This window comes from Melozone crissalis, unplaced genomic scaffold (assembly GCF_028551555.1).
Source record: "Melozone crissalis strain CALT ecotype California unplaced genomic scaffold, PUWL_Pcris_2 ptg000041l_1, whole genome shotgun sequence".
NCBI lineage: Eukaryota > Metazoa > Chordata > Aves > Passeriformes > Passerellidae > Melozone > Melozone crissalis.
The window spans coordinates 2513244-2530402 of record NW_026535819.1 but is presented as its reverse complement, the minus strand read 5'-3'; the positions used below and the strand labels follow the sequence as shown (position 1 = coordinate 2530402).

The 17159-nt window shown below is 41.0% G+C and overlaps 2 protein-coding genes across 3 annotated transcripts in view; both read left to right on the top strand.

Annotated features, from left to right (window-relative positions):
• The first annotated feature begins 725 nt into the window (after positions 1-725).
• Positions 726-3735, top strand: LOC128942162 (centrosome-associated protein 350-like). 2 transcript variants are annotated; one of them, XM_054284459.1, is made up of 5 exons: positions 726-1048; positions 1416-1757; positions 2087-2227; positions 2635-2760; positions 3053-3735. In XM_054284459.1, exons 1-5 carry the CDS (start codon positions 761-763, stop codon positions 3236-3238), a joined length of 1083 nt encoding a protein of 360 aa, XP_054140434.1. In that variant the 5' UTR covers positions 726-760; the 3' UTR covers positions 3239-3735. The 2 variants fall into 2 exon arrangements, with proteins under 2 accessions (XP_054140434.1, XP_054140435.1); XM_054284460.1 differs by lacking the exon at positions 2635-2760.
• A 2639-nt stretch (positions 3736-6374) lies between these two features.
• The window catches only part of QSOX2 (quiescin sulfhydryl oxidase 2), a 24355-nt gene continuing 13570 nt past the window's right edge, over positions 6375-17159 (top strand). The window contains exons 1-7 of the mRNA XM_054284440.1: positions 6375-6708; positions 11470-11570; positions 12734-12782; positions 13841-13949; positions 14146-14236; positions 15558-15703; positions 16230-16373. Coding sequence (XP_054140415.1) covers positions 6375-6708; positions 11470-11570; positions 12734-12782; positions 13841-13949; positions 14146-14236; positions 15558-15703; positions 16230-16373 — 974 coding nt within the window. The remainder of the gene's footprint in view (positions 6709-11469; positions 11571-12733; positions 12783-13840; positions 13950-14145; positions 14237-15557; positions 15704-16229; positions 16374-17159) is intronic.

Genomic DNA, 17159 nt, shown 5'->3' with positions numbered 1-17159 from the left:
ATCATTTGAAATTGGGGGCAGAGTGTTGGTAAAGCAGAGCCAGCCTGGAACTCTGATGTTCAAAGGCCAGACTCATTTTGGCAGTGGCCACTGGGCTGGTGTTGCACTGGACAAAGCTGAAGGTGACAATGCTGGAACTTATGAAGGGGTGAAGTACTTTGAGTGTGCTCAGCACTGTGGGGTCTTTGTCAGACCTGATGAGATTTCACACCTGTTTGGGGTTAACAAAAATAGCTCCAGTTACATGGGGAAGGAAGAATCTGACTCCTTCCATGATGATGATGATGATGACTCCCTCAAAGGAGACTGCAAATATTCTGGAGATGATGAGCAGAGAGTGGGGTTTGCAGAGGAGAAAGCAGAAGACACAAACAGTGCAGGAGGTTCAGAAGTAAAAGAAAACCAGTCTTGGTTACACAGTGCCTTGCTGTGTGGAAAAGGGCAAAAGTTTCCCCATTCCAACCAGTGTAACTGTAATGAATTCCTCTGTCAAAAGAACTTAATGTGCTTGGGATCAGATAAAGAAAAACCAGAACTGGCACAAATAAAACAAACTATATTTGCAGATGCTCTTCCAAAGAAAAGCAAGACAGATGAGGTAAACACAAGCAAAAATATTTGCTGCTTGGTAGAGGATCAGAAAAGAATTAAACTTGCTGATGATATTGCAAGTGAACTCAGTAAAAAACTTCTGTTTGACATTTTAATTGCATTTTCTGAAACAGCTCAACACAAATATAAAAGTGCCTTTGAAAAAGACATGATGAATTATGGCAAAGGCCTGAGGCAAGAAGACAATCAGAAACCATTTCCCCTCAAAGAAAATTCAGTTGCTGCCTTATCTGAGCCATCAGCAAAGGTTTCTGATGTTTCACTGGGTGATTTTGATACGCTTTGCATTCATGGTTGTCACACAGTAACAGACAGAATTGTAACTAAATTTATAGATGATGCAGTTAAAGAATATAAGAAGATTAAAAGAAAACACAGATCAAAAGCAGACAAGATACTTCATTTATCTCCAGAGACTTCTCCAACCACTTTGCCTGTGAGTACAGTGAGAAAGTTTTTATTTCAAGTGCTGGCCCTGAAGCTGGGTCTATAGAAGCAAGAATTTGTGTGGCCCAGTTTTTCATCCATTATATCAATGTTTCATCAATTATATCAATGTTAGGAACCAGATTGCTCACTTCATGTGACCCATTCCTTATTTCAGGAATTATTTTGTATCCATTGGATAGTATGGTCCAAACAAAAATGGGAGTTCTTGATTGGAATTTTGAATAATACATCAGTAAGCCTTTCTCTGAGCCCATGAATAAAATGGTTTTAAGTGTAACCTTGATCAGTTGCTAATAATCCCAATACCTCTGAAAAGATGGAATATATCTGTCTTTCCTTTTCCTCTCTAGAAGCTACTTTTAAAAATCCTTGATGCTGGTGTTTTTGGAAGCTCTGAAGATTTTGATCAGCCTAATTCTGACCAAAACCTGCTGATGAGACAGACACAAAAGCAACACTTGTACAAATTAGACCAGTGGCACTCAGCTCCTTGGAAGAAAACTGTGGAAGTCCCTCTTGTGATACCACATAACAGTTCTTACGTTAAAAATTTGTCTGCATATGCTGTGGAAGAATTATGGACCCCAGAGAACATAAAATCAAATTTCAGGAACATCAACATGCCAAAGTACTTGGAATACAGTGATCTCCCAGGGAATGATTTGGAAGCACAGAGCAAGAGGATGTATAATCAGGTATTTTTAAAGCACTAACTGTTAATTAACTTTTGTAGTGTTCTGGAGGCTGAATCATATTAGCTAATATTTAATGTTATTCCAGTTGCTAACACTAAATAGAACTAAAGCAACACTGAAAGGTACTACCAGGAGTATTTAGCAATTTGCTGCAGAATAATTCCAGTAGAATAAATGTCCTTGTAAGAATCCAGAGTTCCACCATAAGCCCTTGGACACCTGCCCCAGTGTGTGTTTGGGTCTGTTCAGGCAAAGCCAAGTTCCATGGGAAGCTGGGGGCTGAAATCCAGAGTTTTCCTGACTTCAGTGCCCTGCTGAGTTTGTTACAGGTTATATTTGATTTGAGCCATGAGTTGCTGTGTGCAGAATATCAAGTGACTGCAAAGCCAAACATCTTTCCATGGATGGAAAAAGTGGGATCTCCCTGTTGCAGGCATCTCTGCAGCAGGACAGATGTCAGTGATGTCAAGGTATGTTCTGGCAATGTAAAGTACAGGAACGAGAGTGGAAAGAGCAGAGATTGCAAAAAGAAATGTGAAATATGGGAGGATTATGGCAATGTAACTGAGGTGATGGGAGAAGAAACAGTGTTACCCTGAAATGCCTGAATAAATACAGACTGAGCTGATGACTCAAAATATTCCATATGTGTGGAGTTAAGAATGGGAATGGGCCTTTAAACTCTCCTAATTATGACTATTTTGTGTGTAATATCATGATTAAAATGTGTTGGTTGGCCAGTATTGATCAACTACCTCTAGATCAGCCCCCTAAACTTTGGGGTGTTTCTGGACTTAAAGCTGGATCTTCTCACTGGCACCTTCACAGCACAGAATTCTTATGAGGAGAGTTCTTTTCAGCCTTCTTTATTTTGTAGACGTTTGTTCAGGGTGAAATTATTAAAATAATGAACCTGGAAAAGAATGACTTAGAAATGAAAAGAAAATTCCTAAATATGACCAAGTATGGAAACTGTAAGAGAGACAGAGTGGACCTTATTCTGGTAAGCAGAATTTCCAATGGGCATTTGTTTATTTCCTCTAGATTTAAACTAGAAATTCTCATCCTTCTGTGAGAATCACATTTACTTAAGTTAATTTCAGAATTTTAATTTTTCAAATTACTGCCTTTTAAAAAATTGAATTAATAATCCAGTATTTCCAGCTCTTGTGAGTGGCTTAAATTAAAAAAATTAATGATACAGATGTAAAGTTGTTGGATTAGGTGCCGTGTCTCAGTACTTTTGAGAAACTCTTCTTTTTAAAGCAAAAATTTGTTTCCATGTTATATTTTAGATCCAGGAGCTCCGCAAAGAAGAATCTCAGTGGACTTTCTATGGTGATGATGAATTAAGAGTGAAGATGAGGATGACTGAAGCCATATTCGATAGCTTGATCCTTGATACAATCAGAGTTCTTAATCAGATTTATCTGAAAAAAGCCTCTTTGACAGGTGACTGTGCACCATCTTTTCTCTTTTAATCCACTGTGGAACTGGTTAAAAGGAGATGGCTTCAGAGAGCTGGCACAGGGAATGGCAGGACCTGGAGCCAGACAATCGGGTTAAATGTCTATCATTTTATGCAAATGAGGCAAATACTGATGTGATGCACTTTAAATTGGAAATATTTCTATCAGCACCTTCAATTCCTAACAATTAGATGTGTGCCTGTAATTGGGTTATTTATCATGCAATTCACAGGAGCCCATTTTTACAATATCTAAATGTGGGGTGCTGAGAATGTACTTTAACAGACAAAAAGAGGAAATCAATACTCTTTTTGTATAGGCAAAACTGGGGGAAAAAAAATCAAGATTTTGACAAGGAAATAGAAGCATTTCCTCAGCATGGTAATTGTTCACAATGCTAATTGCTGTGGTCCCACCTATTTTGTACTGAGAAAATCAAATTTTTGTTAGTTCTTTTTAAAATAAATGCTGTGCAAATATTTCGTACTGGAATTCAGGAACTGTTTATTATTGAATAATTGATTGTAAAGAGATCAGAGTTTTTCCAATCCTATTCAAATAAAATGAAAATCAGGATCAATAAAGATAAATTATCTATAAACTTAAGATTTAAAAATACAATACTTAAAATCTGCTTGGGGAATAGAAAGACATTTTATATTTGTATTTTTAAATAGTGTTGGCTTAATTGTTTTTTGTACTTGTTTTCTGAATAAAATATAATACACATGGCTTATTTTGTTTATTTGTTTTCACTGGAATCAGTTAGAATTACAGATTATCTTGTGCACACTGTTTTTCTCAGCAGTGAATGGGTGCATTTTTGTTTTGTTTTGCTGGGCACGTTAAACCCTCCCCTGCTTGTTGCCATATGAACAGAAATAAAAAGGCAACTTCTGCCCCCAGCACTTTAACTGGTGATCTTATCCTATAAACTATTTTCATGTCTCTTGTGGTGCATTTCCTTGTTTCTGACTTTATCCTCATTGATTAGTTAATCCACATAAGTTACTTGTTTTCTTGTTGTCAGTTTATAGCAGAATTTAACTCCATTTTTTTTCTCCTGGACTTAGAGTGTTGGATACAATGACAAATCTATAAATTGCAGCACTCTGGCTTTTCAGTTTATTCTCGCTCTGGTTTTGCAGCAGCAAGATCCCTGTGTTTGGAATGAAATCTATTAAAAATATCACTTAGATATGAATAAATAGCTGAAGGACTTTGATTTTTAGCCTTATGTTCCACCTGAGGCAGAGACCCATCAGATTTGCAGTGAGCGCTGTGAGTGGAGCCTGAACCCTCACACGGTGCTCTGCAGGGAAGGACACAGCTATAAAGAATAAAAAGTGTGTACACAGAACATGTCAGACATGTTTAATATCCCCCACCATTCTGTGTTCAAAAGCTGAGATTCTGGCACCCAGATATATTGACCTGTTCACTCAGTGGCAAGGCTTCAATATCAAGATTACTCTCCTTCAAGGTCTAATATTTTGTTTGCCTTGGGTTTGATCAATATTAACCTCCTGGGTCAATAAATCTTGATACTAGCCTCAAGAGGAGTCATTATCTTTCATAGAAAATGATTATTTCTCAGTTAAACCCTACATTTAATTCTCCTGTAATCCATCTCTTTCATCTTCATACATTTAACAATTCTTCTAAATAAAAAGTGCCCTAAAATATCTTAGGCACTGCAGATTTTTAAAATCCTAATTAGCAGCTGCTACAAGGTTTTTCAGTTCTTGGAAGCTGTTGTAGCTCTGCTACTGTAACCATCTATTTTGTTGCTTGTTGTACCCAGAAAAACTAGAGAAAAGCCTAAAGCTGGGCTGTGATATGAGAAACCCTTTAGGTTGTAGCTGTGGATATGGACCAAAAGATATGTGTTTGCACCATTTTAGATTTAATGGTAAAATAAAATAAAGGGTCAGGAAAATGGAAAAGTATAGCAGAATTTTACTCTTGTACTGTTTGTGGGTTGTTGGCCACAAACAATGATTAATTAAGTTCTAACCCTGAACTCCCCCGATGGACCTGAAGTAAGAATTTAAACCCCTTTGTTCCCTGCTTGTTCTTCAAGGATTAAAAGAAATGTTTGTGAGCAACAGAAGCAAGAATTTTCTGTTCAGAGACCTCAGTCTTTCATTATCTGAGTTTTAAAATCCTCTGAAACCCTTCTCTGGGGATGTTGTTGGGTTTCTGCTTCTCATTAAGGTAATGAAAATTCTTGAGCCTGTATTTAGAAATGAAAGGAGACTTCCATAGTGGGCCAGAGTGGAAAAGTGTTAAAATCCATGACTAGTGCTCATCTTGAATTTATGGAAAGGACAGAGCTTCTCTCAAACTACCTACGCACAGCCTTTTATCAGAGCTTCAGTTGGAGGAGAGAGGCTCTTCCCTGCCGAGACAAGTGCTTAGGGATAAAAGAGCTTTCGACCCAAAGGCTGCCCTGCTTTCATCTCCGCTCAGCGAGAAAACTCATGAAGTTCAAACTTCTCTTTCTATATAAATTATCACATAAATTCGGCCACCGAGCGATCTCACAGAAGGCCGGACTGGGTCCGGCAGTGCGAGCTCCTGGGCCAGCTGGGTTATCCCAGAGCCAGGATCGTGTCCCGATGGCTCTGGAACATCTCCGGTCAGGGAGGCTCCAAACCTCCAACCTGCTCCCGTGCGTGGCACCGGTGACGAGCGCTTCTCTAACACTTGGAGCTTGTCGGTGGCTGTTTCACGGATTGAATCAAACACCAAAGAACATTCTTTTTAAATAAAATACATACATACATACATACATATATATACATATATATATATATATATATGTATGTATGTATGTATGTATGTATGTATTTTCCGTATTTTGCAGCGCTCAGGGGACGCGGAGTGTCCTTGCTCCCCTCAGGGACACCGAGCGGTCCCTGCTTCCCTGAAGGTCACGGACAGTCAGTCAGGGGCACGGACAATTCCCGCTCCTCTCAGGGGACACGGGACAATTCCCAATCCCCCCAGGGGACACGGGACGGTCCCCTCAGGAACACGGATAATCCCGGCTCCTCCAAGGAACTCGGGACACTCGCCGCTCCCCGCAGGAACGCGGGACAGAGAGCGCTTCCCCCAGACCGCGCTGCCCTCAGGCCGCGCCGCCATGGCCGGCGCGTTGCTATGGCGCGGCCCCGCCCCGCCCCTCTCCGCGCGTCCCAACATGGCGGCGGCGGGCGGGGGCCGGCGGGCGCTGCTCCCGTTCCCGGTCCCGCTCCCGGTGCCGCTCCCGGTGCTGCTCCTGGTGCTGCTGGCGGCCGCCGCCACGGCGCGCCTGTACCGGCCCGGGCACGACCCGCTGACCGTGCTGACGGCCAGCTCCGTGCGGCCGGCGCTGCTCAACTCCTCGGCCGCCTGGGTGGTGCAGTTCTACAGCTCGTCCTGCGGCCACTGCATCGCCTTCGCGCCCACCTGGCGAGCGCTGGCGGGGGACGTCAAAGGTGAGGCTCGGAGCGAGTCACCGCACACGGCCCCGCCGGCCCGGCCGCTGGCCCGCGGCCCTTCGCGGCCTCCCGCCGTGCCCGGAGCCGGTGCAGGGCCGCGGCGGTGCCTGGCGGTGCCCCGGGGGGCGCTGGGCTGGGGGACCGCGGGGCCTCGGTCACTGTGTCACCGGCGGGCCACGGCACGTGTGCCCGGGGGTGTGTGAGCATCGCCTCATTCCCTGCTCTGGTGTGTGAGCATCGCCTCATTTCCTGCTCTGGTGTGTGAGCATCACCTTCATCCCCTGCTCTGGTGTGTGAGCATCACCTTCATCCCCTGCTCTGGTGTGTGAGCATCATCCTATCCCCTGCTCTGGTGTGTGAGCATCACCTTCATCTGCTCTGGTGTGTGAGCATCACCTCATTCCCTGCTCTGTGTGTGAGCATCACCTTCATCTGCTCTGGTGTGTGAGCATCACCTCATTCCCTGCTCTGTGTGTGAGCATCATCCCATCCCCTGCTCTGTGTGTGAGCATCACCTTCATCTGCTCTGGTGTGTGAGCATCGCCTCATTTCCTGCTCTGGTGTCTGAGCATCACCTTCATCTGCTCTGGTGTGTGAGCATCACCTCATTCCCTGCTCTGGTGTGTGAGCATCACCCTCATCTCCTTCCCTGGTGTGTGAGCATCATCTTCATCCCCTGCTCTGGTGTGTGAGCATCACCCTCATCCCCTGCTCAGGTGCTGCCACACAGCCAAAATAGCACATGGGACAGAGCCAGGGGTGCATGGAGGAAGCACACCTCCAAATTAAAGGTTTTGAAGGAATCCAGGCATAAAACTTTACCTTGCATGCACTCAGCAGTGTGGTTTGCATGTAAGTGTCCCTGTGAACCTGAGGTTTGTTTACACTGAGCTCTTGAAGGCATGATGTTTTTCTTTTAAATGTTTTATCAAGACAGCAGCTTGTTTCAGAGGATTAGCAAAAAATACTGTGGTACTGGAGAGGCTGTGTACACATTGATTTATATCTTGCAAATTCAGTGTGGTGTGGATGGGCTCAAAGGGGGAAAAGGACCACCAGAAAATAATACAAAAATCAAGCAAAGTGAGAACAGGGTTTCATATTTATCAATTAGTGACTTTAAAAGTAATGGTGGCATCTACAGTTTATGCTCAGGGACCTGCCTTGCTGTCTCTTAGCCTGCTCAGTATTTTTGGCAGGTGCTGAAGAGTTTTATTCTATTTGTAAGGAAACAAACAGGCCTCTGAGGTATCAATTAAAGTTCAGTACTTCTGCTGAGATCAGATTTGTAGGAAATGTTATGCTTAATATAGCAGTGTAAAAGGCTTTTAAACTACTCTTAAATTCACATTTCACCCAGGAGATGTTTCCAGGATGGATTCAGCAGTTTTTAATGCACTCGTGGTTTCACTTTGAGAGGAACTGAAGAGTTCTGGCCATTCTGTGACACTCTGAAAAGCATTAACAGCTCACATGAAATGTAGGTGAAGTATTAGGTGTGCATTTAGATCTCTGGAAATGGAAACCCACCCTAAAATAGGCGTATCACACACTGAGGAATTGTGATTGGTGAGCAAAGACTCAAAAGCAGAGAAACACAGAACTGTCATGGTTTTCAGAGCACTTCAAATGCTCCTTACTTGCATGAAGGGTTTGTTTATAAACCAGTAACTTTCTTCTGTTTAATTTGCATAAGTTTATGTAACATTTTCTCTCCTGCTTTAATCTGCTCATGGCCAAAATAATATTAGATCTTCTCCTCCTTTGAAGTAACAAGGAGGTCTTTGAGCACAGCAGTGGAGAGCAGGAAGAGCCCAAACTGGCCAGAGCTTTGGTCAAAATAAGACAGGGATTTAGGTAGGATTACAGCAGTGTGATGCCTTTGTAACTTGTAAAGACTTCCTAAAATACACATTTTCTTCCTCACCAGCAGACATGGTAACTGCAGATGCTGTTATACACTTATATCACTGAAATCAGTTAAAGGCCTCTCTCCTTTAATCCATTGAGCTTTTATGAAAACTTTCATTTACAAAGTGGATTTTGAATGTTTGTGGACATTGGCACAACCAGCAAATGCTATTGGCTTTTGGTGTTGTTTGTCAGCCAAATATTTCCATTTTCAAGTTGGGTGAATGGATTTTAGGAGACTGAGAACTGTCACACTTTTCATTGGTAGCTTCATCAAAGAAACCAAACCCAAAACATTTTGCCCACTTAATCTGTCTCAACATTTCTTTTTCAAAGATATTTACTCATCTGCTAGGATATTAAAGGATTTCCTTGAGGATGCAGAACTCCTAGATCACTGGGGTTATGTTTGCTGATTTGATGTCCAAACAAATCCAATTAATTTGGTGCAACAGCTTTGTCCAAAAAAGGCCTGTGCTAATAGACCTAATTTTAATTTTGTTTCTCATTTGTTAAATCTTGGCAATACTACCATTGCAGACTTCACAGCAGAACATAATCCTCCTGAAAAATAGGATCAATGCTTGCTTTTGTGTAATTTATGTTTTTATTTTGATACTCCCTCTCAGAACAGGCTTTAAGCTCAGTCAGTGCTGCTGCTTTCCTAATCACACATTTCATTTTATTACAGCACTAGCCAAAGTGGCCATTAGAGTTAATTATCCTTTTTCTGTCTAAAAGATGATTAAGTTTAATCAGCAAAATATATACAGGCTGGAATTATGTGTAGTAACAAACCCTTGGAATTCACACGTAGGACAACCTGTGAATTATACACAGAATCATACACAGAATTATACAGAATCAGTTCACTCCTCAGGATTTGGAGTAACTGTCCAAATTTAGCAGGTTTTGTTTCAAATCCATAATAAAGATTTCCTGCTAGAAACTTTTCTTTGAACACATTTGGTGGGGAGCTGCAGTCACCTTGTTCAGGAAGCAGCCAAGTGTCAAAACAGGCGAGTCTCAAGTAGCTGTGAGAGAGAGGTGCCTGTGATCAGCATTTTACCCCCCTGACTGAAACTTCCTGATGGAGAACAGACAGGTCTATGGGAAGGAAGTGAATTCCTTTTAATTCTCTGTGCCATTTCTCACGTGGGAGGTTTGACCCACCTGCAGGATTCCAGTTTGTCCAACGCAGCCCTGTCATTCCCTGGAGCTTGTTTAGCATAAACAGAGATTGTGCTGGTTAATGCATCCCTCATCTGCCTCTTTCCCTTCGCTTGTGAGTCAGTATTTCAAACCCACTAATGCTAATTTCAAATTAATCAGCGTTTTGTAAAAAGCCAGCCCAGGCCACAGCGCTGCAGTAACTCCAGGGTGTCAGCTGTGCACTCCAGCAGCTCTGGCACCCCTTGGAAAGCAGAAGCTCCGTTTCCAGCAGCAGGAATGTTAAGCAGCACATCCCAGCTGGTGCTCTTTAACCCGGGTGTTCAGCTGGGGTGGGGCTGCTTTGTTGTGCGGGGTTATTTGCATTGAGTTCAGAGAGCTCCCATTCATAGCCAGGAGGAGGATCCAGACAGGTGGAAAAAGGAGGAGGAGGAGTGGTGAAAGTTGAATGGAGGAGATATAACCAGAAGCCAAACTTTTCTGTTGCGTTTTGCGTTTTATTTGATGAAATGGGCTGTTGTGTGCTTTGTGCTGCTGTGAATGGGTGCCCATCTGCTCTCCTGGTGCCCGCTCAGCGCTTGGCACGTTCAGCACAAACCTCTCCATCAGCTGCCCTGGCCTCCTCCAAACACAAGGAAAGGTCAAGCTAAATTTCACAGACCAGAACTGCCCATCAGCTCTTGAACTTGATGAAGCTTTCATGCTCTTTGCTATAAAAGCAGGTTTAATTTCAGTGCTTTTTAAGTTTTATTGGGAATTGTGGGGGACCTTCAAATTCTGCCCATGGCTGGTTTGATTTAACTTAGCTTTAAAAAGCAGCTGTCCAAGGATTCTCTTGGAGTGGTTCTTCCTTGAAGTGATTGCTGCAGCAGAGGCTGGCTCAAAAAGATAAATTCCCAGCAAAAAAAGAAGGAAAAAGCTGTAAGTTAGTTGAAAGCTTTTATTGAAGTTATATAAGCATATTTATGGAAATCCTTGAACTCTCGTGGTTATTGCTATAAAGGAAAGTCAGAGTGATGCTCAAACTCAACTATTGAAAACTGCTTAAAACTCAGGTATTTTTGGGGGTATAACTAATGTATTTCTGAACAATACTGTCAAATAAATGCAGCTTTCAGCAGACACTACATGAGCTGGGGTTGTGTGTAATTCTGAGGCCTCTCAGAAAACTGTAAGTTGGAGAAAAAGCAGCTTGTTAAAAAAGCTCTAATACAAGGTGCATCAAATTTATGGGTTTGTAATTGACAGCCATGTGGATGAGTAACTGTTGGGTGAATTTTATTCAGTTATACACATTCTGCATGCTCTATTTTATGAGCACAGCTAATGGGAAAAAGCTGAGGAATTCAATCCAGCTCCTTGCAAGTGTTGGATTGGCCCTGATTTCATCACCCCTGGAACTGCTGCGTTGTGTGCTGGGATTCCTCTGGTTCAGGTGCATGGAAAACACTGATGCAGCCAAGAAAAACAGGGAGGTTTTAGTTATTTTAAAAATCAGTAAATTGTGTTACACCGGGGGATGGAAATGAATGGCAAATGAGAATCGACCCAGGGCTGGATTTTTATGCCCCTGGAATCTCTGAGTCCTGCTGCTGGTTTCCATGGGAAGCAAGGTAATTCATCAGCTGGGATCCATGGTCACTCCTGCTGAAAATTGAAAGATATCTTTGTTTGCAGACTGGGAATCTGCAATTAGAGTTGGAGTGCTGGACTGTGGGGAAGAAGGGAACTATGAGACGTGCAAGGAATATGGGATTCACTACTACCCAACCCTTAGGGTAAGTGCAGAACATCCTGCCTCGGGCAAATGGTGCGTGTTTTCTGGGAATTAAACTGGGTAAATCGTTGTTCTGTAGCTGGAGTTTTGCTTTGCTGAGAAAACTGTAGAGTTGATAACAGATTGATTTGAGGGAGTTTTGCTGAATGCAAGAGCTGATGCAGCTGTTTTGAGTCTGAATCTGAAAAATTCTTATTGAAAGAAGTTATCATTCTGTAAAGTATCATGCTATCACATCTATATAACCCCTAGTTTCAATAGATTTATTAGATAATAATCATTTGTATAAATATTTTCCAAATTCAGCTGTTACAGGATTATTAATAATGTTTTTAGGTTTTGTGTGTGAAAGTAAAGGGACACATTGAAATTGCCTTGTGAAAACAGCTGATTGCATGACCAATTAAAAATTTAGTCTTAATAGATCCTTCACTATTTTTGTGATTAATTTAATAATATTTTTCATAATAAAATGCTTAAACTGCCTTTTAAAGAGGATGCCACATTAGCCAATATCTGCCATTGTTCATTTTAATGCAATTTTCACCTTCTCAGTCAGTCTGTATTAATCACATTATTGAGTATGGGCAGAATGTGATGGATGGAGAAGGTTGAATAAACTGTTTGTGATGACAGGAGAGGGAACAGGAGACATTTCAGTGTAGGATCTGTGATCTTTTACCTTGATAGTAAAACCAATACTTTTATTTTCTTTTACTCTCCAAAGTTTTAGGTGTAAATTGTGACATCCTCCTTATTAAACACTGAATCTTTTCCATGTTATTTTTTTGTAGCAGAAGGCAGCCAAGCTCCCTTAGATCTCCTGTTTAACCACTGGAGGGAGTTGGAAAATGTGAATTGTGTTCCACGTGCACACACAGTTGGTAGCACAGATTTGGTGATCAGTTCATTTGTGTTTGGGTTAAAGTTTGCAGTGCAGGATCAATATACACCATTGAATTATGCATTAAGGGATTTTTCCTCTTGCCCTCAAGTAGGTGAGAAGCAGCTTTTTGGAACTCATAGGCTAAGAGGGAAAACTGATCAGGCAAATAAAAATGTTTTGTAGTTAGAGCCGTAAAAATAAAAACTCTTTAAAGCTGTTTTTGTTCCTAAACTGGGCTTTTTTGTCTGATACAGTGACTTTTCTTTTCTCCCACACAGTACTTCAAAGCATTTACAAAGCAATTCACAACTGGAGAAAATTACCAAGGTAAGAAACATTTTACTGTGAGAAATTCCCAGAGCAGTTTTCCTGTCAGCCAGGGCTGTGTCACACAACAAGCAAAATCCTGTCAGTTCCTTTGGGCAGGGATGGGGTGGACACTAAATAGCTCTTTAAGACAGAATATTTAAAGTATTTTAGTAAGTGTTAATCAGAACATTTCTTCAAGAAACTTAGGAATAACATTTCTTTTTTTTTTTAAATGAAGCTCTTATTTTCCAAAAATGGCTTGTTAATTTTTTTAATCCTTTTTTTCCCACCACCCTCCTCATCAGCACGAGATCCAATTTGCTCAATGCTGACTTTTGATCCCTCAGCCGTTTTCCAGGCATCCTGAGTTGCACTGGGAGAGCCCCTATTCAGATGGTGACTCCCTGAAAATAGGCTTAGCCCAGGGTTTGTCAGGATCACAGCTTGAGGTGGTTTGTCTGGGACAAAAGTGATGTTGTCCTTTTCCATGGATGAACATTTAAAAGGCCAGAGGTCAGAGGAGAGACCACCTGCACCATTAACCCTTCCTGTACAAGAGAACCTTAGTTTTACCTCTTGGGCATTTATTTTCTGCTTTTTTTCTGTTCTTTTAAAGCAAAAAAAATATTCTCACACTTCAGTTATTTCCTCCTCTTGTTCCATGGCTTTGTAGCCTCTCCATTTGGTAGGAATGATACACTTTGGCAGATTTTAATTTGTGGTTATTATCCTGCTGAAGTTGCCCACAGCAACTGCAGTGAAAATGTTCACATTGAGAATCAAGCATTGTTTGAAGAGAAAATCAGCAAGGCAGGCAGATGGATAAATTTGGAAAAGTCTTGAGGTTTTATTTATTTTAGGATGGGATGACAGCTTTCAAATATGATCCCACAGCAACATTAAAATAAAATCCTACAACCAAATCCTTTTCTCCAGCCAGATAATATGCTGAGTTTTAAGTCTGAATTTAAAGCAAAAACCTGACCCAGAAAAACATGCACAACAAACCTTCATGTGAGTCATTTTCCCCCAGTTTTCTGAAGGGTTGTGTGTGGTTTTTTTGGAACTGTTCTCAGCAGGAGGAGATCGAGAGCTGCAGACCCTTCGTCAGATGATGATTGACTTCCTGCAGAACCATTCCCAGGAGCTGAGGCCTCCTGCTTGCCCACCACTGGATCCAGTGATGTAAGTTCCTTGCTTTCAAATGCAGCTGCTCTCTGTTCACTCAGTTAATTAAATAAACTGTAGAAGATTAAAAATCTTTTAAAAGTTTGTTTGGTTTTTTTTAATACATATTCTGCTATGAGATTGTAAAAGAAAATTCCATGGTAACAGTGGGTGTATTGCATTCTGGGCTAAATTGCTTCTCTTTTCCTCAAAGGTCCAGTGATCTCCCATCTCTTTTTGACAAGAACAGCCACCACTACACAGCCATTGTGTTTGAGAGCAACAGCTCCTACGTGGGCCGAGAGGTAACGTGGGACCTGTGAGGGACAGAGTGGCTGTGCATGGATGTCACCAGAAACCACCTGGATTTGAGCTTATTTAGCCAAGCAGCAGCTCCCTGAATGCAGCACTAGAGCAGGGCTGCATCTTTGGAGGATCATTAAACCCAGGGATTTTATAGGGCTGGGACGTTCACTCACACAAAGGAACTTGCTTACAAAATAATGTGATGTCATGTTCTTATTTTAGTAGAAGATTAATTTATCAGTTTCATTCTCAGCACAATTTTCTTTCAAGAATTTGAAAGATCACATCAAAAATATTGCCAGATTACATTATTGTTTTGTTACTACTAGAGAACCATTTTTAGTACTCATTCTTCTGGACAACTGTTTGTAATAATCTAAACTCTCCAGTTCCCTTTCTTCACATATAAATTTGGGGAAATTAGGTTGGTAGCATAAAGCAGTTCAGAAACACAGAGGAAGTGGAAGTTTTTAGGTTTTGCTTCCCAATAAAATATTTTATTTGGTATCATTTCCCCACCTAATGAGCCTGTTGTTAGCTTAGACAACTGTTACTTTTCTCTTCCTGCTAAGGACAAGTGAAGAAAAAAAAATGCATAATTACCCAAGTATTATCTGTGTGGAAACATCCAGTGTCTGCAAAATGTTTCTAGTTAGATTTGATGCTGAGGTGGCCCAGCGTGATGAGCGGAGGAGGTTGTGCTGCCAGGAGTGGGAATCACTTTGGGGTCAGGCTGATTCCAGCCATTTGTTCTCTGGGAGCTGCTGTGGTGGTGCAAGTGGGCATGACTGAAGAAATGTGAAGGTTATAAAGTTCTCAGCTTTTTATCACACTGTTTTTATTATCTACAGTTAGACGGGAAGACAGAGCCATTTGGTTAATACAAATTGGAGTCTGCTTTCAGGATAAAAAATGTTTGTTAGTGTTTGTAGTATTTGAGCTTTATAGAATACTTTAGTGAAACAGAAAATAGCATTGTTTTCATGTTTACAACACAAGACAAAATGGACAAACCTTCCCATACTGCTGAAGAAAAGGAGGCCATGTGTCATCACTGATGGAAGGAAGGAGGAAAAGACCAGAACAGACCAAGAAAAAATAAAATTAAAAAAGGAAAATAGGAGTAATAATTTCTAGAGAAGAGTAAATCTTCTTTAAGTGAAATTGTTTGTGTGCATGGAGCAGCCACAGCTGCACTTCCTGCAAACAGCTTAATGATGCCCTTAAAGGATGATGCACTTCACCTGTTTATGTGTCTTGTCCTGCAAGATTGGCTGTTCCCTGAACAATGTATAATTCATGGCATCCTCTCATTCCCAGGTCATCTTAGACCTGATCCAGTATGAAAACATTGTGGTGAGGAGAGCCCTGAATTTTGATAAACCTTTCCTGGAGAAGCTGGGGATCACCTCAGTCCCCTCATGCTACCTGATACAGCCCAATGGCAGCCATGGATTAATTAGCAAGTAAGTAATTATCTGTCACTGGGTTATGGGGATGTTCACTTAACTTATAAAAATGTCAGGATTTGATGTCCTGACACCTCATCAATGCATTGTACTGCCTGAACTTGTGTGTTCCCTATATTATCAACAAAAGACCTAATACTGCTTTTACTTATCACTGTTGCCTATTTATATATTCAATTTATTACTGTGATACTTCTGAAAGGGAAAAAATCTTTAGAATAAAAGTAGAAAAAATAAATGAAGCATCAAAGATCTTAAGAAAACCCATTTGTGTAACATGAACTGACATTTGGATAAACAGTATTTGTTTTTATTTTGAACAGAATTTCACACCTCTAATCCAAATGATTTGTTATTGATAAATTTAACATTATTTCTTTTCCCTTTGTATCAAAACAGGCCATGCTGCACTAGGACTGTAAAACATAAACCAAAGTGAATATTTTATTCTATAAATACAGTTATTTGCTTTGGGCATTCACTTAGTCTGAGATTACAATTATCTCTCTCTGTCCATTTGCAGTTTGAAGCCTCTACGATCTTTCTTTTCTTCATATTTAAAGTCACTGCCAGGTGTAAGGAAAAAACTCCTTCTGCCTCTGCAGCTGCCTGCTCCAGAAAACAGAGAGGAGCACACAGGAATCAAGGTGTGGAAAGAGTTTGATAAGTAAGTGATTCCCTTGATTTTTATAAATTTAGTTATTAAAAATCACCTGCAGCTTTTTCCTGCCACGTGGGAAGCTGTGCTGTAATTTATCATAAAATCCTAGAGCAGTTCCTTATTTTACTTCATTTCACTCCATTCAGTTCAGTTGTGAGCAGCTTTTCAAACAATTCCCAGGTGAAATTACCGAGGTATTTTGGTTTTAGCAGCAAATGTCTGCACTGCTCTGGAAGGAATGTTTTTACCAGAAGGGTTGTGAAATATTCAGTTGCCTTGAAAATACCAAGGACTTATCACCCACTACCTGAAAGAAGTGAGCAGTGTCCCTGAAAAAATAAATAATAAAAATTATGAGTTAAAATACCAAGCTGTAACATTTCTGCAGGAGATTCTGTGTGTGCAGTAGTGAAACTGTGCCCACTGGAAAGGGCTTGTCAAATGCAAGTATAATAGAAAATACTAAAGTCACTGTAAAAGATGTTTATCACCCCAAATCCCCTGAGGTTTATCTTCACCCTCTTTCCCTCTTTGAGAGAAGGATGCAAAGCCTGTGCAGAGAGATAATCCCTCAGCATCTTTAGATGGAAAAGATGTGAGGCTGAGTGCTTTAATATAATACTTATTTTCCTTTCATGGACACTATTAGTGTCATCTTCTTTCAGTGACTATTAGAAAATACTTTATATGGAACATTCCGTTAGCAAAACAACTTAGTTAAATTGAGCTGCTTTCCAGCAAGGCAAAATCTTGTTGACATGAATCTCCACTCCAAGTATCTTCTAAATAGGA